General features: G+C 35.6%; 1 protein-coding gene across 1 annotated transcript; it reads right to left on the minus strand.

Moving 5' to 3' along the window:
* Positions 1-5,815: 5,815 nt before the first annotated feature.
* Positions 5,816-22,318, minus strand: LOC139151998 (glutathione hydrolase-like YwrD proenzyme). The gene is made up of 9 exons (XM_070725075.1): positions 22,083-22,318; positions 16,374-16,527; positions 14,975-15,128; positions 13,783-13,989; positions 11,140-11,383; positions 10,267-10,438; positions 7,813-7,966; positions 6,954-7,124; positions 5,816-6,650 (listed from the first exon to the last, which is right to left on the minus strand). Exons 1-9 carry the CDS (start codon positions 22,189-22,191, stop codon positions 6,309-6,311), a joined length of 1,707 nt encoding a protein of 568 aa, XP_070581176.1. The 5' UTR covers positions 22,192-22,318; the 3' UTR covers positions 5,816-6,308.
* Between the last annotated feature and the right edge of the window lie 19 nt (positions 22,319-22,337).

Genomic DNA, 22,337 nt, shown 5'->3' on the forward strand with positions numbered 1-22,337 from the left:
TATTGATCGAGTCTGGAAATTCTCTTTTGTAAGATTTTCTTATGCATTGTTTTATGCAGTGTTCCAATTATCACAATTGTCCACTGTCATGAAAGCATGGGAGATACAAGTGATGAATTTGTTATGAGTACATGTGAGTGTTTCTAAAAGAAACCATACAATTTAGTGCTGAAATGCTAAATGACAGAAGAGCGTGTCCCTCATAGGGCCAAGAAAGCTCTACAACCAAAGTCCTCGAACACCATATCTGATCAGTACTGTAGTTTTGTTGAGGGTGGTACCCAGGTAATTTTTACTGCAGTTCCCAAGCTATGTCAATGATACATCAAAGCAATAATATTAGGAGACAAAAGATATTGTATCATGATATTCCTAATACATTTACCTATATACCCACACCCACCTAAGACGAAACGATGAAGCCATAATGTTTTATTATGTGCTCTGAAAGTGTTCAAATATACTCTAAATATCACTTTAAGACACTGTGACACTCAACGACCTTATAGGTTAGACTGTAAAGATCATCATTCTGCATTTCTTGGTGAGATTAGTTGGCGAAAGTATGCTGAAATGATACTGTTGGAAAATGCTTTACTTGGACATCCTATGCTATACATGATTGTACCAAATCTGATCTGATGTAACACATGAATCAGGCTAGGAATGTTAATTACTAGGCAAAATACGGGGAAGCTTTCCCACCGATTCAATATTCAAGACAGAGATTGATCACCTCACTGATTACCATAACGACATATTTCAAATCTTTCATTGCTTTCTCTGAAATTCTATCATTCACAGACAACTTACATCACAGCCTAAAGAAAACTGCAGTAACTCATGAAGTGACCTTACTGGCTAAGCAGGCTCGGGTACAATATCTGAATATCAAGTCTTCAGCACAATAGCATATGCAGGCACTTGCTTCGTTCTATTATGTGTAGAAATTGACATTACCAACTGGAAGTATTTAAATGTAGTCACCCAAGCCAAAAGCAATGCTATATTCTTTGAGCATTAGGGATGCCGCTGTCTGAATAGTATTGAACAACAATTTTAGTTGCATGGATACCAATGATGTATTTATTGGACAAATGATGTCACAGTTATTAAAGTTGTGGTATTGTCAAAAGAGAATGACCCTGCTGACCAGGAGCTTTTTAAAAACGTATTCAAAATCAAGATGTCACTGTTCTAGACTTTGCTGTTTTCAAGATGATAAGAATTTGCCAAAAAATGCTGACTTTGCTGTGTTCCAGTGATTGATGTGATAATTCTAGCATTTTGCATCGTTGCTTGGTCAGCAACCCACCAGTTTCTGTACATATCCAAAAGTCATTTGTAAAGTTCTGAAATCTATGCTGAATGAAACTACAGTGCTTGAGTTTTAATCAGTTCAGCACTTCTTTGAGGGCCAGTTTGTTGTGAAGCAATCTGAATTATATAAAATCAAAGGGAAGAATCTATTTCGATATGATACATCTGAAGAAGTGCAACAAGAACATCCATTTTCCTCGCCAGATTTCTTGTCTGTTCACTGCTATGTAAAACGTATGCAGTGACACAGAAAAGGACTGTTTTTCACTTTTGCAGAGTCATCCAGGTATTGCATGGTGCAAGTTGGTAGATTGACCTGATGTTGTCAGGCAACATCACTTTGGAGTACTATTGGGTAACTTTATGATATTACATGCACTAAACTTCATTAAAATTTTGCCGTGAGTATGTGAAGCCCTTTTTGTTTGTAGATACCAAATGAAAGAGCTGCTACAGGAATACATACATTTACTGATTGTAGAAACTGAAGTGGGACAAACGGGAAAGGGGAAAAGCAGTATTAGAAGACCGTTCTAAACTGAGGACAACAATGATTTTAGTATCACATTCAAGAAAACCAAACACTAATTAATGAAAGAAAGTAGAATACATAATATGTAGAATATTCAGAGGTTCACGACTGATATGCTAGTAATGATATTGGCAACTGCAGCCTGAAAGAAACATCAAACCATTCACTGCACAAGTAGATTATAGAATGCAAAATAGTTGGAAATAAAATTAGATGTAAATTTTGAAATATTTACATACCTTCCGATATTTTGTTCTGTATATCAAATACAGACTCCTGTACATCAGCCAAAATCTTGTCAAAATGCCTAGTGTTCAGTTTGTCAATACAGTCCTGTATGTATGCAGGGTCCAATGTTATTGCTGAGAACAGAATTTTTGTCAGAGACCAGCATTCCTTTGTCAACAATAACATTGTATATCATACAAATTATGGCAAGTACTTTGTACTTCAACATACAGTTGGAAAAAAATCTGAAGTTTACTTGTTTTTACTAAACAAAAATATGATAACATTGGTTACAGTTATTTGTCCCTTTAAACAATGGAAAATTTCATAATAGAGTTTTGCCAGTCACGATAGACTGATCAACCACAGGAAGACACTGAACTTGTCAGTTAGGTGATTTATTTTCATGGTATGCAATATAAAGATAAATTCACATTTCTACTTTTACGAGGATAATTTGTCTTGGTTAGCCTAATTTCATTAGTGACAGAAATTTTCTTAGGGAAAGTTATTTTTGTGTTTTATCAACTGAAAGAAAATACAAATATGTAAATGTATGAATATATGTTAATTATTTTATTGTCATTGACATACAATCCATGATATGCAAATGTTGAAATACGACAATTCAAATTTCGGCGATGAAAGCACTCTAGCTGCCATCTGTCTTGATAATTTTAATGACTTTTAATACGGTGCATTATGTTGTATTCAAATGAAAGATGTGTGGAATAGCTGCTCATCATATAGTAATCATTGCAATTGCACTGACATATATTCAATAAAAAGCCTGACTTTGAACCTTTTTAATATAAATGTCACTTGACTTGCTATTGGCAAATATATAATTCTCTGATATACAGCAGTAGTAAATATTTTAGAATTTTCCAATTTTGGGGATAAAAATTCTGTAGCTGCAATCTCTTTTGATGATTAGAAAGACTTTAAACACACTATTAAAAGTGAAAGTTGTCTGAATAAGCTGTCCATCATTGATTCTTGATATGGTCGCCTTAGTAACTGAAATGATGTATATTAAAAGTTGGTTGAACATGTTTGTTACAATGTAACATATTCCCTGAATCACATGGAAACACAATTTGTTCAATTTTGGCCAACAAATTCCTGATATATATAGATACAATACATATTTGAGAATTTCTTACTTTTTTCATCATAAAAATATTTTTAACATGGTTGTTACAATTTGGCATATTCCCTGAATCACGTGGAACACATACAACTTGTTTAATTTATGGCTGAAATATAATTCCTAACATACATAGATATGTACAAATTTGAGAATTTCTTAATTTTCATCATAAAATATTTTCTCCCTGCAATCGGTGTTGATAATTTTGAAAGACCTTACAATATGCTGAAGTATGCCTGTTGATGCTATGGAAAATCACCGTCTGGACTAGCTGCCCATCAGTACTACCAAATATGGTTTCCTTTGCAATTGCATTGACATTCGTTCAATAAAAAATTATTGGTTGAACTTGTTTCATACAATTTCAAAACTGTGTGAATTGCATGGATTTAAGACTTATTTTATTTTATTTTGACCAACATAAAAGTCCTGATAAGTAGAACATAATAGTCCAGGTATACATGGTAACCTTGGCAATTGCACTGATATTTCTTTGAATGGAAAGTCTTGGTTGCACACATTTCATGGAATTTCACTTATTGCCTGAATCATATTGGTACATGGCTTGTTTCATTGAAAGTTTTTAGGGTTGGAAGTGCCAACCTGGCCATCAGAAGTCTTGTACCATATTTGGTACTGATAAGAGCACATTGTTTCAACACTGATCTTGTAATTATAAGTGAATTAATCTAGCTGATTAGTTTCATCATAAAGATATTGTGTTCTAATTTTGAAAGCTTATATATTATACTGACATTATATTTCTTGGTTAGTAAGACACCAGATTTTGTTAAATTTTGCAAATAAAGTTATTGTGTGAACCCTTTCCTGTGAGGTATGGAAAAAATAGTGACAATAATCACTGTTCGCTCCCATACAGTTATCAAAACAAACCACAATTGTATGAAACATGGACATACACATACAGACAGACTGACATTCACAGACTGGCACTCAGTGATGACATTGACCCCAAGTGTGCCTTGGCCCATGAAGAGTGATAAAGATATAACAAAAAGCTGAATGTAATGATAAAATAGTTAAGTATAGGCCTACAGACACTGAGGGTGAATATGTTACAGCAATTTGATTAGTTTCTTTTCGTTTTCTACTTCTGTGATAATTTTTAAGACAATCAAACTGCAAGGCAGTTTTAATATGTATTGACAAACATGTTATCTTTTACAAGCACACAGCAAACTGTTCATGATTTTTCATTTACAATATTTGACATAGACTGAAATACATAACATGCAACCAGTATTTACATTTTGCCCATGCACCAGATACATGGAGAGATTTCAACATATAATCATCAACTCAGAAACCCTACAGGAAAAAGTAAACATTGTTTTCTTCCAGAACAGCTGGTACATCCACATCTGGAGCAACATACAAACTTAACCAATTACACAAGGATGATGACACAAGAGATAAAGTTAAGAAATTTAACTGTGGTGAACTTGACTATTCCTTTCAAATCCTTACCTAACTTGATTGACATCTTAAACTAAAATACACTGCATGGTTAATTGCACACAAAAATACATCAGGGGTGTACCATTTGATAAAAGGGGGTTGTCTGGAAGATTGATGAGGAACATTATCTTTTTATCCGATACATTGTACATTCTTTTTTCCCACTATCCCACCTTTTCTTTTTGACAAACCTTCTGTGGCTGATTTTTTTATTGACATTTGTTTGGATTTTTTTCAAAATTTGCCAGGACTCTTTAACATTGAAAAAAACTTTGAATATATTTGTTGGAAACCAAACCTGCTGAAATCACCTCAGCTATGTTTTCTCATTATTTTTTACCGCATTTCAACACCAAATACAGTTTACCATTTCAAATGCTTACTGAATCACCGCATTATCTTGAACATAGGGCCAATGTCCCTGAAGCTACTATAGACATGGATACAAAATTAAGTATTTCCTGACTGTATGAAATCATCTCACTAAGGTCATCCTAGGGACCTGTTAGCCAAATATTAAAGCTGTCTGACCAGCGGTTTTGAAAAAAACAAGCGACCAAATAGTCGACAGAGCTCTGCTGTGTTATGTAGAGAGCAACTTTTCGTGACATGTATTGATGAAGAAGGTTGAGATCTTTGATAGCTCATTGCAGGATGGCCTGACCTAAAATGGCAAAATTAGCTGCAAAAATACAAAATTGATGATTTCATCATAATTATGTATAAAAATGTATACCAAATATCAAAGCTATCACATGACTAACTTTTGAGAACAAATATTTTGACCAAAAACGGCAAAAATTGACTCAAAAATACAAAAATTGAAGATTTCATCAAATTTCACTATATCACACTAAGAGAACCCCTAGGAACCTGTATACCAAATATCAAAGGCATCAGACAAGTAGTTTTTGAGAAACACATTTTTTGACCAAAAACGGCAAAAATTGCACCAAAAATACAAAATTGCAGATTTCATCATATATTCTATATATCATATTAAGTTTATCTGTAGGAACCTGTATACCAAATATCAAAGCTGTCAGACGAGCGGTTTTGATGAAATAAATTTTGACCAAAAATGACAAAAAATTCCTTAAAAATACAGATTTGCATATTTCATCACAATTTGAACAAATCCAAGTTGGGTTATCCCTAGGGACCTGTATACCAAATATCAAAGCTGTCTGACCAGCGGTTATGAAGAAGGAGATTTTTTACCAAAAACGCCTTTTTTGGCACTAATTTGCATATTTTTGGCAATGACAACTTCATTTGAACAAAATCTCATCTACAGCCCATTATCCATGTACACACCAAATATCAAGATGAAATGTGCAGCGGTTTTGGAGTTTTTGATGTTGACGGACAGACATACAGACATACAGACATACAGACACACAGACATACAGACATACAGACATACATACATACAGACATTTCCCTAGCCTATAAGAATAGCTTCCATTGCCATATATACATATGGCTATGGGAGCTAAAAACCTATTGTTTCCTGTAGTAGATCACGACACCACAGCGAAAAGAGGGTATAGGAGAGAAAAGAGAACTTTGAGTAAGGATGTACTGACTACTGGCTTACAGGACCAATCCTGCCATTCCATCAGCTCTTGGATCAGAACCAACCCAGTACACATTCTTATCATCATGGAAGTACACTTTATCTTGCTCACTTCGGGCATCCAACCACCATGCTCCTTTTGTAATGATTTGTCCCCTGCCAAACAGTGATCTACTGCTATTTGTGATTGGTCCCTCGATGGTGTGACCCATGGCTGACAACTCTTGCATGACAGAGTCCGGGATGCCGTCTTCCATCGATACCTTCTGGGAAGTTGATGTCACGCTTTGTATGCAAAAACGTGGCTCGTCCAAGGCTGTCTGGGGGTCCATACCAAATTCAAACATGTTCAGAAGCACCTGTCATGAAAGTAGATGGTATAAAATTAATATTCTCCTTCTAAATCAATATCTGCTATATAAGTAAAAGCATGTAATTCAAGACAATGTGGTTACCTCAAGAAATCTGGTGTAGGGAGTAAATGCTAAAGATAATTCCTCAAACAACTTTAAGATATCACACAGACATCTCTCCGTACCTCCCCAGCCTTCCCTTTCCATATTTCATAAGGACTGCAATGCCTCAGCTACTTATCTGAACCCATTTGCCATCAGATCTGATTGAAAACGGACAAACGATAAACTGTAAAAGTCTATGTGTACCTGAACATGTCCCTGGGGTTGCATGAATCCTCCCATCACACCAAATGATGCCAACAAGTCGCCTGTGGTGGCTGAGGTTGCTAGGGCAGGAATAATGGTGTGGTAGGGTCTCTTGTCTGGCGCCACCACGTTGGGATGATCTGTCTCAAGAGTGAAATTTGCACCTCGGTTCTGGAAGAAAAACAATATCACAGGCTCTTCACATTATTTACAAGATAATCACCTGTGATGAAAATATCTGAGGATGGCAAAAACAATATAATAGAAGCAATAAACTGTATCTGATACAAGTACACATATGGCACAAGACCGCTAATTCACTTCCGGGTTTGTTACCCACGAAGATAGTTTGGAAGAAAAATAGTGCAGACCTTGAAGTTTTGATATCTGCATGGATGCTTGTCTAGTTTGAACTTTAATGTCAAGTATTTTTGTAAAGATATTTTTCTGCCTGAATCAAAATAATGCAGACTGTTGTGAATAATGGCTGAAGCATTCAGCGGTAATATGAGTTCTAAGGGCCAAAGAAATCATAATAATAAGCCTGAATTTTGTCAAAAACACCACTGAGGGCGCTATTTTCATCGCTATCTCAAATTTTCTGTGAACTTGCCCACACGAAAAATTCATCAGTAGTCAAGCTGACATTGACCTAACACCTGTTAGGAGGATTCGTGACGCTGAATGTTTTAAAATAGGAAAATCGAGCTCAACGCTACTGTGTTGGCCTATGGGAAATAAATTAGTGGTCGTGTGCCATATGATGCCTATACAGGTTCAGCAAAGCATTCAAATAATGTACTCTAAAATTGAGAGAAAGTTTCCAAAGTACTGGTGATTGTAAAACGATAAACTGTACCTGCAAAGTAAAACCACAACCTTCTGGTACAAGTGCAGTACCAAAGCCTTGGTAATTACTGCAGATGAAGGAACACGCATTACCATCACCATCAACCACTGTGAAATACACAGTGTCACTACTAGGGGGGTTGCCACGAGTAACTTCGATTGCCCTTGGGGAAAAAAATCAGTGATGAGTTAGCCAATAGACTATACATGGGAAGGTACTTTGCTATGGATGGAAGTATAAAGCAATGGATTAAAAGATGTGATCTGGATTTACTTTTGCACTCTACAAAGTTTACTGCTTATTATGTAGTCTGTGACATGTCAAAACCGTATTGAAGAAGGAAAGTGGTGTATTTTTCCAAATAAGTTTGTCAGGCAAAATTTTGATATAGAGTTTATAGAGTTGATATACAGGGGTTTGAAAAATTGTTCCAGGCAAGTTTAGAATTTATCTTATATGTGTACTTTATTTAATATATTTATTTGAATCAGGCTCTAGGTCCATAGAAAAATACCATAAAATAAAGAAAAAATAACAGATACACACAAAAATCAGCTATACAGGAAAAAAAACTTCAGTATAAAATAGTTCTCCAGCGCCTGCACTGGAGTGAGTCAATATATGTAAAAGCATAAATAGTCTTAATATAAGAATTCTGAGATCTCTTAATTCTGTTCATAAAGTTAAAAGTGTTTTTACGCAGTAACTCGCAAAAAGGCAATACATCATAGACAACAAACATGGTACTAATACTACAACGTCTTGACAGATTAAAAAGTCGTCTGAAACAATTATTATACGCCACTCGAATTTTCGTTAGAGAGCGCTTTGTAAAGGTGGACCAAAGCTGGCAGCAGTATAAATTTGAGCAAAATGATTTAAATAATCTGGTTTTCACCTGTATAGAACAGTAAGCAAACTTCCTGAAAAGAAAGTTACCACGAATATACAATAGCCGCATTGGTCTTTTAATGTCATCGTCATCGTTGAAAGAGCTAATTATAAAGACACCCAAATACTTGTACGAATGGACAAAAGAAAGCTTCATACCACTAAGACAGATTTCAGGCATATTGATAAGTTTAAAACTATTGGGCATTACAATCACACATACAGTTTTCTTTTGATTATAAATGATATCATGTTCAGCACCGTAAACCTCACAAATAAGAATAAGTTTTTGCAGGCCCTTGCTTGTCGGGCAAAAGATAACTAAATCATCAAAAAGACAGCCAACATTACAACTGGATAAACTAGAGCTAAGTTCATCAATGTAAACATTGAAGAAAAGTGGCGAGAGAATGCCCCCTTGACGAACACCGTTTAAAACATTAAATACAGTAGATATTGTAGATCCCCACCTAACGCACACTTGCTGAGATCTATACCAAAAAACAATCAGTCGTACGAATACTTCAGGAACTCCTCTCGATAAAAGCTTCTGAAAAAGTGTCCAATGATTGACACGGTCGAACGCCTTAGAGGCATCCATAAAACATAAAAACATGGGAGTTTATGTGTCTTATAAAACTGAATAACTTCCTTTAAGAGATAAATACATTGATCTGTAGAATGTTTAGCCTTCAAGGCGGAGCCTCCCTTTAAAAGGCCGCAAACCTATGGCGGCGTTCATTGTGTAAGTGGACACCAAACAGGCAACATGAGGGCACACGCTCCAGAAAATGCCACTTTTTAGTTCTTTCTGACCGCAAAAACGCTGACAGACTGCCAAGCGGTCAGCACGAAGCTGCTGCCGATCGAACCCTGTGGTTATATTCAAATTCTAACGTGACTGGAAGACGTTTTTAAGGAAATTCGAGTGTGGTGCTGGGGAATAAATGACCGTTGGCAATTTGAACCGACCGTCAATCAAACGGTTATATAAGCTCTATTTGCAGGATTAGCAAAAGGTGACAAAAGATTGAAATCAGTTTGTGTAATAAATGTAATAGAAATCAAACATCGTACTGGCCATGTGTTTGACTGGGAGGAGAACTCCACTAATGCGAGAACCTGGGATTGAAAAGTGCGGCTTTAAAACCGAACTGGTTATCTGATGTATATAAATATGACTCGATATAAGTTAACAAGACATTTTCAAAAATCTTAGAAAATACAGATGACAACGCAATGGGTCGATAATTGCCCTTGTCAGCTATATCACCGGCCTTATCTTTGATAATAGGCACCAAAACAGTAGAAATCATACTAGAAGGTAAATAACCATGTAACAAACAGGCATTAGAAATAATGGTCAGAGGTACAGCAAGTCTATGAATAGAATACAGTATATGTTCAGATGAAATACCATCAGGACCGCAAGCTTTACTCTTTTCCAACTTACTGACAGCATTCCTAATATCATTAACAGAAAACATTTTATGGGAGTCATTGAGCTGAATATTCGACAATTCGATATGTACTTTATTTGCACCACGTTGGTATATGGGAGATAATACTGACCTATTTGGATCAATCAGGGCACGTCTCTCATTTGCATACTCCTTTGAAAGCATTCCTGTGACTGGAACGCTGACTTTTGCTGGGTCAGCTACATAGTATGTGGTGTCTGCAAAACTAAGTCTGAGTGACTCTATGAGATGGTGGAGGTACTGTGTGGAGTTGTGACCCATCTCTGGTAAATTGGGAAAGAAAAAATGGTGATCAGTGGTAATATTGGAGTTTCTAAATATCATCATTAAAATTTGAGCTTTGATAATAGCTATTTTTTGTCGGCATCTTCTGGCCGTATCAATTTCATGAAGCATGGAATAACGAAAGTGTTTATTTCCTTGATACACAATATAATATGCAGATCCTTTGATATATGGCTAGACCAACAAGCAACAAAACTCTGCCTTACAGGAGGAATTTACACACAGTCTGTTAAACGGCCAGTAATGCTAACTTTTGATGATTTTGTCATATTTTATTTGGTATGTCAACTGCAACTTCTTATTCTACTCCCAAAAGAATGTTGAAACACCCACTAATTAGCTTTTCAACTTAGCGTCTATATGTGTAAAATGCACTATTATTGTTTACACTTTAATTCTAGTCCAGACCAGAATTCACTTTTCAACAATAATAATGCAGTTTACACAAATATGGGCCGAGTTGACAAAGTGAACATTGCGTATATCAACAGTAATCTTTGGGAGCTGAACAAGGAATTATGGTTGACATTCAAAACAAAAATGGTGAAAAAATTATTAGAAGTTAGCATGTTTGTTTTTGTATAGTATTCTTATTATTGAACATAACAAAATAATAGGCAGATTATCAAGAGGTATTCATGATTATAACGTATAAACGTTTGGAAATGAATTGACTAACCTTTGAGTCCTGGGATACCTTCCAGGATGTTCAGAGCCATCAATGCCGTGATACCTTGTCCATTTGGTGGCATTTCATAGACCCTGACACCTTTGTAGTCAGTGTAGATGGGGACGTCAAATGTTGATTCATGGACCTTCAGATCACTGATTTCCATGACGCCACCGTGCTCTTTCACCACATCAGATATAGCCTGAGCAATTCTGCCCTCGTAGTATCCTTTTTTGCCATTTGTAGCAAGTTCCTATCATAAAATAGGTACAACCCAAAATATGTGTAAAACATTGCACACAATCTATTAACACATTCTGGTCCTTACAACTTTTGACACCAGGACATGTACCAGCGCAAGTCAGTAAAATCATGATCAGATTTAAATCCACAATGCACAGTATGTATTACCACAACTACACTACCAAGTCAGTAGTATACTAAATAATAATCTGTGAAAACTCTGGTTTTTTATGTGATAATTGCAATATTCAGAAATTTTATTTGTGGCTGAAAGATATTTTGACAGGCAGTTACAGTATTTCACTTTTGGAAAATGGTTCATTGAAGAAAGTAGGATTGTACAATTGGTTTGCTGTTGGAAAATTAATATTTCACCATGTTAAAATAAAGTACTTTGAATGAAATCTTCATTAGAGATCCACTAACTACTTTGATAAGTTATATTTTTCCATGGCATTGACAAAACCTAGTGGAACTTTTAAACTGCCGCAACATTGTCCTTCTATTGTTTGCTTAGGTGAGGTTGACCTTGACACAAAGAATTTGGCTTGTTATTTACGACTGGCTGAAGGTCAAAGACGAATTCGGGTCACATTTTGTAAGCTCCACTGCGTAAACGATGAAATTAGGGACTGGTCAGCTTCTTCGGCCTGGGGTGGGGGGTGGATTATTTTTTGGTGACGTCAAAAAGTGGCTGACCCCCCCCCCCCCCCCCCATTCCAACTTTCGAAAACAGGGTGACCCCCTTATTCCAACTTTCAAAAATATACCGCAATTATACGGTGTCGCTCAAATTTGATCAGAATTGGTACATACCAAAGATCAACAATAAGTGTTATTTCTATCTGTTCAGTGCGGGAAAATTATACGTTGATGTAATGACAATTTCTGCACAGTACAACCAGAAACAAGAAATATTTAAACCAGAAAATTAAGAATGACAAAAGTAAATAACGTCTGAAACTTTAGGTACTGAAGTCAACTTCAGCAACATGCATAGCAGAGAATCTTTCAACCATGGATGTACGTACAAAAATAGACCATCCATGGTTTCAGCAGATCTGTTAATATGTCACAGTTCATAAACAATGACAGGAAATGACAATTAGCTGTTTCAGTTACTGCTACCACTCCCAAACATAATAGGTACCCTGCATACAAATAGGTTAAAGGTCAAAATCCTCTTATTCAGATTGTGTGGCTGATTCAGTTCACTGCCACCACTCCTGCACATTTGCAGGATTTCCCTTTTTCTACCTCATTTGCACATTTTGACACTGATATGTTCATTTGAACAAATTCACATCTCAACCCCTACATCTACCTGTACACCAAATACTGAGACAGTAGCTTTGGCGGTATGGGAGCCTTGTGTGTGACGGACATACATCCGCACATACATACCCACAAATATACAGACATACAGACGCAACCGACTCATCATATAAGCTCTTTTTGGTATTTATATATAAAACCAAATATGAGCTAAACAGGGTGACCCCTCCCCCCACACGCGATGTAAAGGTAAAACAAAAGGTGGAATATAAATTGAATAATCAGTATATATATATATATATATATATATATATATATATATATATATATATATATATATATATATATATTTATATCACGAGATTTTGACCAGTTCACTTCATATATGCACTCGCTATCGCTCGTGTGTATATGTCGAGAACTGGTCAAAATCTCGTGGTATAACGTCACGGGTGTGCTTTATTGCTTAAAGGGGAAGTTCACCAAGGATGATTTTTACATATGTGGTAGCTCTGTGGTCATTTACCCAGGAAAAACTATTTTCACCATTTATAACTCGCAGGATTTTTTACAAAAAACGATAAAATAGTACACGAAGTTGCCCATGTTGCATAATGTGATATGGAAGGGACCATCTCCGGACGAGTATGGCCCCACATTGTCCACTCACAGTAACACAATAGTAAACAGCAACACAAAATCTGACAGTGGAAAGTTTATTATAAGGGATTCATTGTTTATGCAAGGATAAACAGTATAAACAAAAATTATGTAAATACGCACAGCCTGGTTTAAGCATGGGTGAGTGGACAATGCCATACCCATGGGAAAATGGTCCCTTCCACATCACATTATGCAAGCTCCAAGCTTGGCGCTTTTTCCCATGATTCAAATTACATGGGCAACTTCCTGTACTATTTCTATCGTTTTTTGTAAAAAATCTTGCAAGTTATAAATGGCGAAAATAGCTTTTCCGGGGTAAGTGACCACAAAGCTAGCACATATGTAAAAATCATCCTTGGTGAACTTCCCCTTTAAGTAACAGTTTGAATTTAAAACATAGTGTTCAATATTAGATAGACAATAAATAGAAAGGAGTCTTCTACCGTCTATGTAAAGACAAAATTGACTTACTCGGAATGTTTGAGCCATCAATGGCAGTGTCATGATTTCTCCAGTTCTCGGTGCCTGACCATTCAACAACATGTCTCCTCCAAAACGATTGCTTGGGTTGGTGAATAACCCCTCGCTACCTTTCCAACTCATCGCAGACAACAGATGCACAGGGAATCCATTCTCAGCAAGTTTAATGGCCGGTTCCATTATGTCCATCAGTGTCAGCTGTTAATACAGTATAGAAAATCAACTTCAGGAAGTGAGCGGTTTCTGTGCTATCAAAGTTACAGGTGATGTGATAGATACTGGGAAAATGGTTGATTAGCCTCACAGAGTCTTTGCAAGGTATCAGTGCGTTGGAAATGAAAGACTGTTCACTAGGTGGACAGATGACATTATGAAAACAGCACAGTAGCTGATGATTGCATGCAAAGAGGTATTAATACACAGATGGCTTTTGATTATTAGAGTTACAGCATTTTATTTAGAGGATAAAAAGCACATAATGCGACACACCTAACTTTGATTGAAGAATTAATACATGTTTATAATTAAAATCACCCTAGGTTAACGATTGCCTCAGTGCAGTTCACTTTATACCTTTAAGATTAGGTGAAGTTCACTCTCTATATGATTCCATACAAAGATATTTTTCTTCGTGCAACTTCAAAAGTAATCTTGATAAAAGGTAGCAGTGATGTCTACATTACTCTTCTAAATTTATAAAAGAAAATATTGTGAAACAGAATCTCTATCTTATGTGTTGGACACATTTGCAATCTATTACACCATGTTTTGCGGGTTTACCAGTATACCTTGATCACCTGAGCTGCTTGTTAGTTGGAATACTCAACTCTAAGATGTGCAATAATGTCAGAAAAATAATTCTAGGACAAAAATTATCATTATCGTGGCAACACAATTTTTATAATGTAAATGATTAAAACAAAATCATATCACCCATATCTACTTCTACAAACACTGATAGTGCCTGGTTAATTACTTTAGTGGCTCCAAAATCCAATGTTTATGTTATCAATTTACTCCAAAACAACGTTGGTCCTATCTTCTCGATGTGTTACACTAAATTGAAAGCTGTAGTATAATTGGCTGAAAAGTCATGTACCAAACAGGCAGATGAAATATTCTTTTTAAAGCTATAAAAATAAATTCTAATATCTGATTTGAAATTAAATTCAACAGTGCCAACCTGACCACTTCCAAACGTCTCTACTGTATCTACCCAGCATGCAGCAGCACCAGGGACTGTTATGTTCAAAGCGTGGCGCGAAGGAATTGGATTATTTTCGTCATAGCCAAGGCCATTCAAGTATTCTAATGTAAGGCCTGCCGGAGCTCTTCCACTGTCGGCCAGAAAACAAAGGAAAGGAAAGCACATACAGCATTGTTATTGGAATTGCTGATACACAACTAAGATACAGAAACAGTAAAAAGTCCACTCTTCAATTGATGCAACTGAACAGCTGTGAGACTCAAGAGCTTTGAAGCACTGGACTGTTTTCAGGCAGCAGGCAAAATAACAAGCGACAACCAATGAAACTTCTCACGATAAACTTAAGTGTTACTGACATTCATAACTCAGACCAACAAATTTAGACAATACGATAGAAGAGTTACGGGGGAGACTATCTTCTTTTACTCAGAATGTTTTGCAGAAAAGTCAACATTTTTGAATTATTGAATTTATTTAAGGGCAACATACATGGTGTGCAAACATCAAATTATTTTTTGTTATCCAATTACATATTTTGTTTATGGCAATTCTACCCTTTCACCACCATCATTCATCCCAACACCATCGCTATTAATAGTAAATATGGACCTCTGTACAGAGAAATGGGGAAGGCAGGTTGGTAATTATTGATATGGTAAATTTGGGGTAAATTTAGGTCAAAACTACAGCAAATGCAAGATATGATTATTCTTTATCAATATTTTGATCCAATTGTATCAACCACAATGCTTTGATCTACTCTTCATAAAACATAATGCACTATCAGGTACTCTGCTCATTTAAACAGCTTGCAAACATGGCACAGAGTAAATTTTTATTGCTAAAAACTTTGTCTTTCCACACACACACTGGTGTAGTTGTCAGAAATAGTTATGCATGTCATAAATCTAAAGATGTTGAAAAAGTTAAATGGTGTGTATAATATGCTCCAGTATTGCACGAAACTGTCTTTAAACAATCACCTCAATCACGAACTGTATGTCAGCTGCAATATTTCACGTCAAGTACCCGTCATAAATGATATATTACGCATTTAGAAAAAATCGATAAGATATGGCATATAGTCAAAGGCAACAGGTGTAGTTCAACACAAAACCCCCAGTTTTGGATATGTCTTTAAGATATAAAAAAGATTAATGAGCTTGAGCAAGTTGATACTCAAAGGTTTAGAGCAATGTGGTGGCAACATGACTTTTGTAGACTGACATGAATCCAAAATCTTAGTTCTTGATTTTAAATGGCATTTTTACAAATCAAACGGAACTATCAAGTAGTGGAATTACATGATATACATCTTGTAATCTGTTCAGTGTCGTGCAAAATGTTGGTCATGAAAACGTCAATGTGACGGTACCTTCCATTGATTCCTTGAACAGCCTTTGTTGTGTTGTTGTAATAAATACAGAATGCATCACCTCCAATTCCGCAGCTACCAGGCTCTGTTACATTCAATGCTGCAATCACACCCACAGCAGCATCAGCTGCGTTGCCGCCTTTCCGTAAGATTTCTATTGAAAACAAACACAAATGGAAAAGACAATGATAATTTCTTTGCAAACGTACAATTTTAGGCAAAAGCTATTTGGCAATGATAATGACTTATAATAAGTTCATTTGCATACTGAAACAAATCACTAATACATTTACATACAGAATTAGATGAAGACATTTTATTGAAGAATTATTTGAATTGAGTAAATTTTGTTTAGAGCTGACTTCACATGGACTTTGTAGCATCAAAATATGTAAACAATGTATTCATTTGCTTTCCCGATAAAACATTTAGCTTACGACAAAAAAAAAATTGTATGTCAATATTATCAACCAATCACACTGAAGAACTACCAGGGAAACATAAACACGAGTTGAACAGCCGAATCTAAAGAGATATTTCTATTGATAACACCGTAATACAATCTTTTTTTCATTTCATGACAATGCGAACAGATACGACAGTGCTCATGCATAATGGACTTACAAATTAAAGAAAACGATCAAATTGAAGCAGTTACAGTTTTCTGATATCATCATTAATTCTGTAAATATTGAAGTCTGTAAATTGAGACTAAAATATTCTGTTTATGTTTGGGTATTTTTCACGAAGTTTCAGAAAATGGAAAAACTGCCATTATGTTTACTTGCATTCATATCAATCATGACTTCATTTTTCAGACGATTCATGGTTTCATAGTCCTACATACAAGTAAAGTACGTAAAGAGATTAATTAAGTCTAAAATGCCAATTGACACTGCTTAGGACAAAACTGAATGCAATTATGTTGCAAAGAAGCATCATCATTCATATGGAACACTTCAACTATTTCATTAAGATAGTTGCAATGTTAGTAAAAACCTACTTTAATCATGAATAACCTGAATTTATCCACAATGTGACAGGTACTCACAGAAGCATACATCATAGCTAAATTTAGTTGGTCATGGGATTAAAATCATGCTGACATGTGGAATTTTGACCGGGTTAGTGGGTGTGTTTGTGATCTTTGCATGTTTTGAAAACTCAATGATCTCTACTTCACGTTCATGGGTGGTAACAGAAAACAAAGAATATTTCACTGATAAAAAAAATCGATAACTGAGGGGAGGTACTTCCATACAAATTTAATGGGAAACATTGACTGAATGACCTGTATGGCTCTGCCAAAATATTTTTCACAAAATGATAATATGAATCTAATTCACATTCAATTATTGTATCAAATAATTCAAAGGTAATAAGAAACTTTCACCAATCACGCAACTCAATCTTCCTTTAATACATGTGTATCTATTTTCTATCAAATTGAAAATCAAAAGTTGGACTATTGGATAAAACCAATAATATCGATAAGTTTGGTTTTGTAGTACATTTACTTCGTTACAAATCTGGCATGTGTTTTTTTGCCAAACTGCACACACTGTTTTACTTAAATAAGCTGGTACATGCATGCTCATATCAATTGTTGTCATTACCTACATATGCCAAAAATTGACTAATAATGGATAAAATATTATTTAAAAAATAGCAAAAGACCGGTATTGCTGCAACACTAACAATTCTAACTCCAGTTAAACTCAAGGAACATTCATAACAAACATCATAGTGATTAAGTTAATGGTTTTGAAGCAATGTTGAAATTGTAAATTTCCACTAAAGTCCTTGAAAGGGGACTTGAAAAGGTTTAAGGAAAAAACAGCTAAAATCCTCTGGAAACATTTGACTAAATGGCCATCCCACCAAGTTTATGAAAAAGTTACTGATCAGTTTTTGAGATATCTCTGCCTACAATTAAAATCCAAAATGTCATGGCATTAAGTCAGATTGACTTATGGTCCAAAGGACAAAAAAGTAGACAATTCAACGGTCGCAAGTAATCCAAGTCCAAAATATTACTGACATATTTATGTAATCTATTTCTTTCTCTTCTGTATGTATTACTGTATGACTTCTGAAAGTGATAAAACAATTTGCAAAATTGTTACACACGTACAGCATTGTCTGAAATAAAGAATATCATAGTGTAAACAAATTAATGATGGAATGACAGAATTGATTTCCGAATGTAAGACTGCAACAGTCAGTGACCATACAGTGTACATGAATATTCACTGATGATGATTGATCATATCAGGATGGGAAATGACATGTTGCAGTTTACAAATATGATTGTAACAGATACTAGAAATGTAGACAAATTTATATCACTTTAAATATTAGCAAAGATCTAGGAGTGCAAAAAAAGGTACAAACTCAAGCTGAAATTCTGACAGAACTGGCTGAGAATAACTTGCCCGTATTACCCAAGGCTCATTACCTCTATAATCACATGTTGTGTTGACAGTTGGCAATACATCAGACTTATCATAGGTTCTAACTATAAATATTCGAGTTGTATTTATCTATGATAAATGTTTTCTTACAGACAACATCGTGATAAAATTGTGGGTGTTCACCCTGTAACGAGATAACATTGAACATTTTGAATAGAATGGCAGTCATTACTTGGAGATCTGGATTGTCCATGCAAGCTTGTGAACTGGTATTACAACAATAATGAAATCGTGAATCATGAAAATCTTAAAAGTTGATTCCTTGAAATTAGATGTACAGTATCTAGGCAGACAAAACCTATTGGCAAATATACTAAGACAATTTTCACTGCCAGATAATCATCAAACTTCTTTCAGTTTCCAACTTGTTGTCACACTCAGACACTCCAGGACAGATGCTTTGTTTTTGTGAAATCATTTCAATATGTAAAGATAGCATAATGGGAGTGTTAATAATTGTTTCTAAATTCATGTGTGCACTTTAAATATTGCTGCACTTTGGATATGCCTCACATTAACTGCAGAGCCACCATACCATACTGAGGGTTATTGTTTCAAGAAACAATTGTTTTCTATCAGAAACAATAATAATAATAATAAGCTAAAATGCTAGGTTTGATCTTGTGTTTTCAGTCTGAAGTGATATTTGGTCACTTAAAGTAGCTTTGATTTTGATTATAGGCATATAGATGATGTGGTGGTTTGAAGACAGAGATGTCTGCAGGTCATGTTGTTTTCGCAAAAAATTTTGACTTTTTTCAATTTAATCAGTCGGCTGTTTAATTGTTGGGTGACCATCCAGATGTTAATTCAGTATCATGGATAATTCCACGATGGTGGATTAAGTAGATTTACAATTTGTACAGTTTGTACCAATGCACTCATGATGTTAGATTAATGAAGCAATGATTGCTAACAGTAAATGTACAATTTGTACAGTTTGTACCAATGCCCTTTTGTGACACTAATGAAGCAATAATTGCTAAGTCAGGGGAGTGGCCACATCCTCTGAGTTTCAACAGTCAAGTTTTTCACCTTTCTAAAGTATTGCTTGAATCTTATTCCCTGTAAGGAAGCCATTCAAATCTTCTTAACTCTTTGCACAGAGGTTAAACCTCAATACAGTCATAACTGAATTTTTTGTCAAAATCACGCTGCTTCTGAAAATATGTTGAAATGACTAAATTGTTAAAAGAGGTAAAATGCAAACAAAGTGAAAAATTATTGTGTAAAGACCATTATTGAAAATTCATTTTATTAAAGCCCCAATAGCTGCAAGTGTGCAATAATCTGATCTCAAAATATCCCCTGTTTTCTAAGACTTCTCTTTGAATAAGATCAATTAAAGACTAAATAAGTGTATAACACTGTCATAAGTGTTGAAAGTGCCATGTAAATTCAAACGGTTTAACATCATTTTACATTTCCCGCCATTTTCAAAAAACTATTCATGTGACGAAGAAAATAAAGATTACTACAACAAAATGTTGACTACTGTGTGCTGTGCATTCAAGTAAATGGCATCATGCTTGTTCCTTTTATGATCACAACATGTTTGTACAGGAAATACTGCTTTTTTGTACTTTTCTGTTGGGGCACCATTTTATGAGTGCTGATGCACCCATTTATTATTTAACTTGTTAAAAAACGTAGGCATGGTCCAAATCAGCGTCCAGTGATACTTCTATCCGAGTCCTTCAGTTAGCACATTAACACAAACCAACTGAGGTTTGAAAATAAAATCATGAAAATAATGCATAAAATTCACAGCTATTGGGGCTTTAATATAATGAGTGCTATTAATAAACAATCAAGGGTTTTGTGGCACAACTGCCATAAACTAAAACATTTTCAGATATGACCTCATTCCACTGAAGCATACATTTGCTGTACTTTGCACATTTTTAGTTTGCTTTGTTGGTCAGGTTAGACTGGAAGATCCAGTCGTGTGCAGGAGCTCCGGTGCACTGCGACCTAAGGGTCGTAGGTCGCAGTGTGCCGGAGCGCCCGCACACGACTGAATCTTTCAGTTTATTGGTCAGGTAATATCGCAGCAGAGCTGGGTTGGGTTGAAAAATTTAGCTATAAACAAAGCAAAGTATAAAAATATTGACATTTGACAGGAAGGTGCAAGTATAACAAACGTACAAATAAAAACGCCCCCTTAACTTTTTTATTCTTTTATTCGAGAGGGTACTTGAAGACTCTCTTTTGTTGACAATCTTTTGTTACATACAGCCTTGGTTGTGAAACTGAGTGAAAAAATGGTAACCATGGTATCCCAGAAATACAGTGTTACGATGTCACAACTTTTTTCCCTTTTTGTGTACATTTTGACAGGATGTTTTTGGAATGTGGTAGATGTAGATGCAAATTGTACAGTTAAACAAACACATACTAGACTTTCATCCCGTTTAATACCTCCATACAAGAATAAATATAGAGTGTAGCTCATGCAAGCAAATATATCACAATTTCTCAGTGTTCATTAAGCTCAAGTTGCTATGAAGCAACTGCATAGAGACGCCCGTGTAGCATAAGTCTTGAGGCAACAACAGAAGCTATGGCTAGAGAGGTAGAGCTTGCCCAGAAATGGGGGAAACTTGAAATTAAAAAAAAATGAGTGAAAATGAAAAAAAATTAGTACTGAAAATTGGTAAAAACTCACGACTGTTATTTTTGTTTTTGTTCTTTATTTTTGCAAAATTATTCTCCAGCCTAATTGGAAAGTAAAAAACAAAAAACAAACAAAAATCGTGGAATTCGTATGGCTCTTGCTCATGCTTATCCTAGACTAAAGTTGCACGTAGATGCAAACCTTGACAAAGGCAAAGACTAAGGCAACAAGTAAATTTTGGCGATGCGATGCACTATTCGAACTGAAGTTGAGCTGTAGTTCCGACTTTGCCCGCTGTCAACCATATGCCGTACTATGGTCAAGGTATAGAATTTATTTCACTGTGAAACACAAGCTTGTACAGGTAGTAGATACCATACAGAAGCCAGAGCGGTCTAAGCTGCATTGCATGATCATGTTGGTGTTTCCAACACGAATACACTAATCTAAAGGATAAGAAACACCAGCCACTAAATCAGCCCAACCGGCACCCTTCAGCAATTTTTGGAGCTTTAATACAGAAGACCAGGCGATCTACCACATTTGAAAGTTGTTCATAGTATTAAATATTCACATTTTATCAACTCAGAATATTACACACTGTGTACGGGTACCAACCTTCTCCAACTGCTGTTGCGAGTGGCTGACTGGTACCAACACATCCGTGAAGCGCTACAACAGGAGATCGGCGAGAAATATAGCCTGGGACCATCGGTGGGGACGACATCTTTGCGAAGACTCGAACCACACTCTCCAACTGTATATGTCAGATTGAGTTGTGAACCGAAATAAATAGGTCTTATCTTATTACATGTGTAACACGTAACCTTTCACCTTTTTGAGTATCGTCGCGTTCCGGGTAGAAGAGTTATG

This window comes from Ptychodera flava, chromosome 15 (genome assembly GCF_041260155.1).
Source record: "Ptychodera flava strain L36383 chromosome 15, AS_Pfla_20210202, whole genome shotgun sequence".
In the NCBI taxonomy this organism is placed as follows: Eukaryota; Metazoa; Hemichordata; class Enteropneusta; family Ptychoderidae; genus Ptychodera; species Ptychodera flava.

Coding starts and splice junctions, on each gene's coding strand:
- LOC139151998 (XM_070725075.1), bottom strand. CDS start 22,191: ATGTCGTCCCCACCGATGGTCCCAGGCTATATTTCTCGCCGATCTCCT. Junction 13,990..14,974: donor AGACGTTTGGAAGTGGTCAG/GTTGGCACTGTT, acceptor CTGTATTAACAG/CTGACACTGATGGACATAAT. Junction 11,384..13,782: donor TGATGGCTCAAACATTCCGA/GTAAGTCAATTT, acceptor ATTTTATGATAG/GAACTTGCTACAAATGGCAA.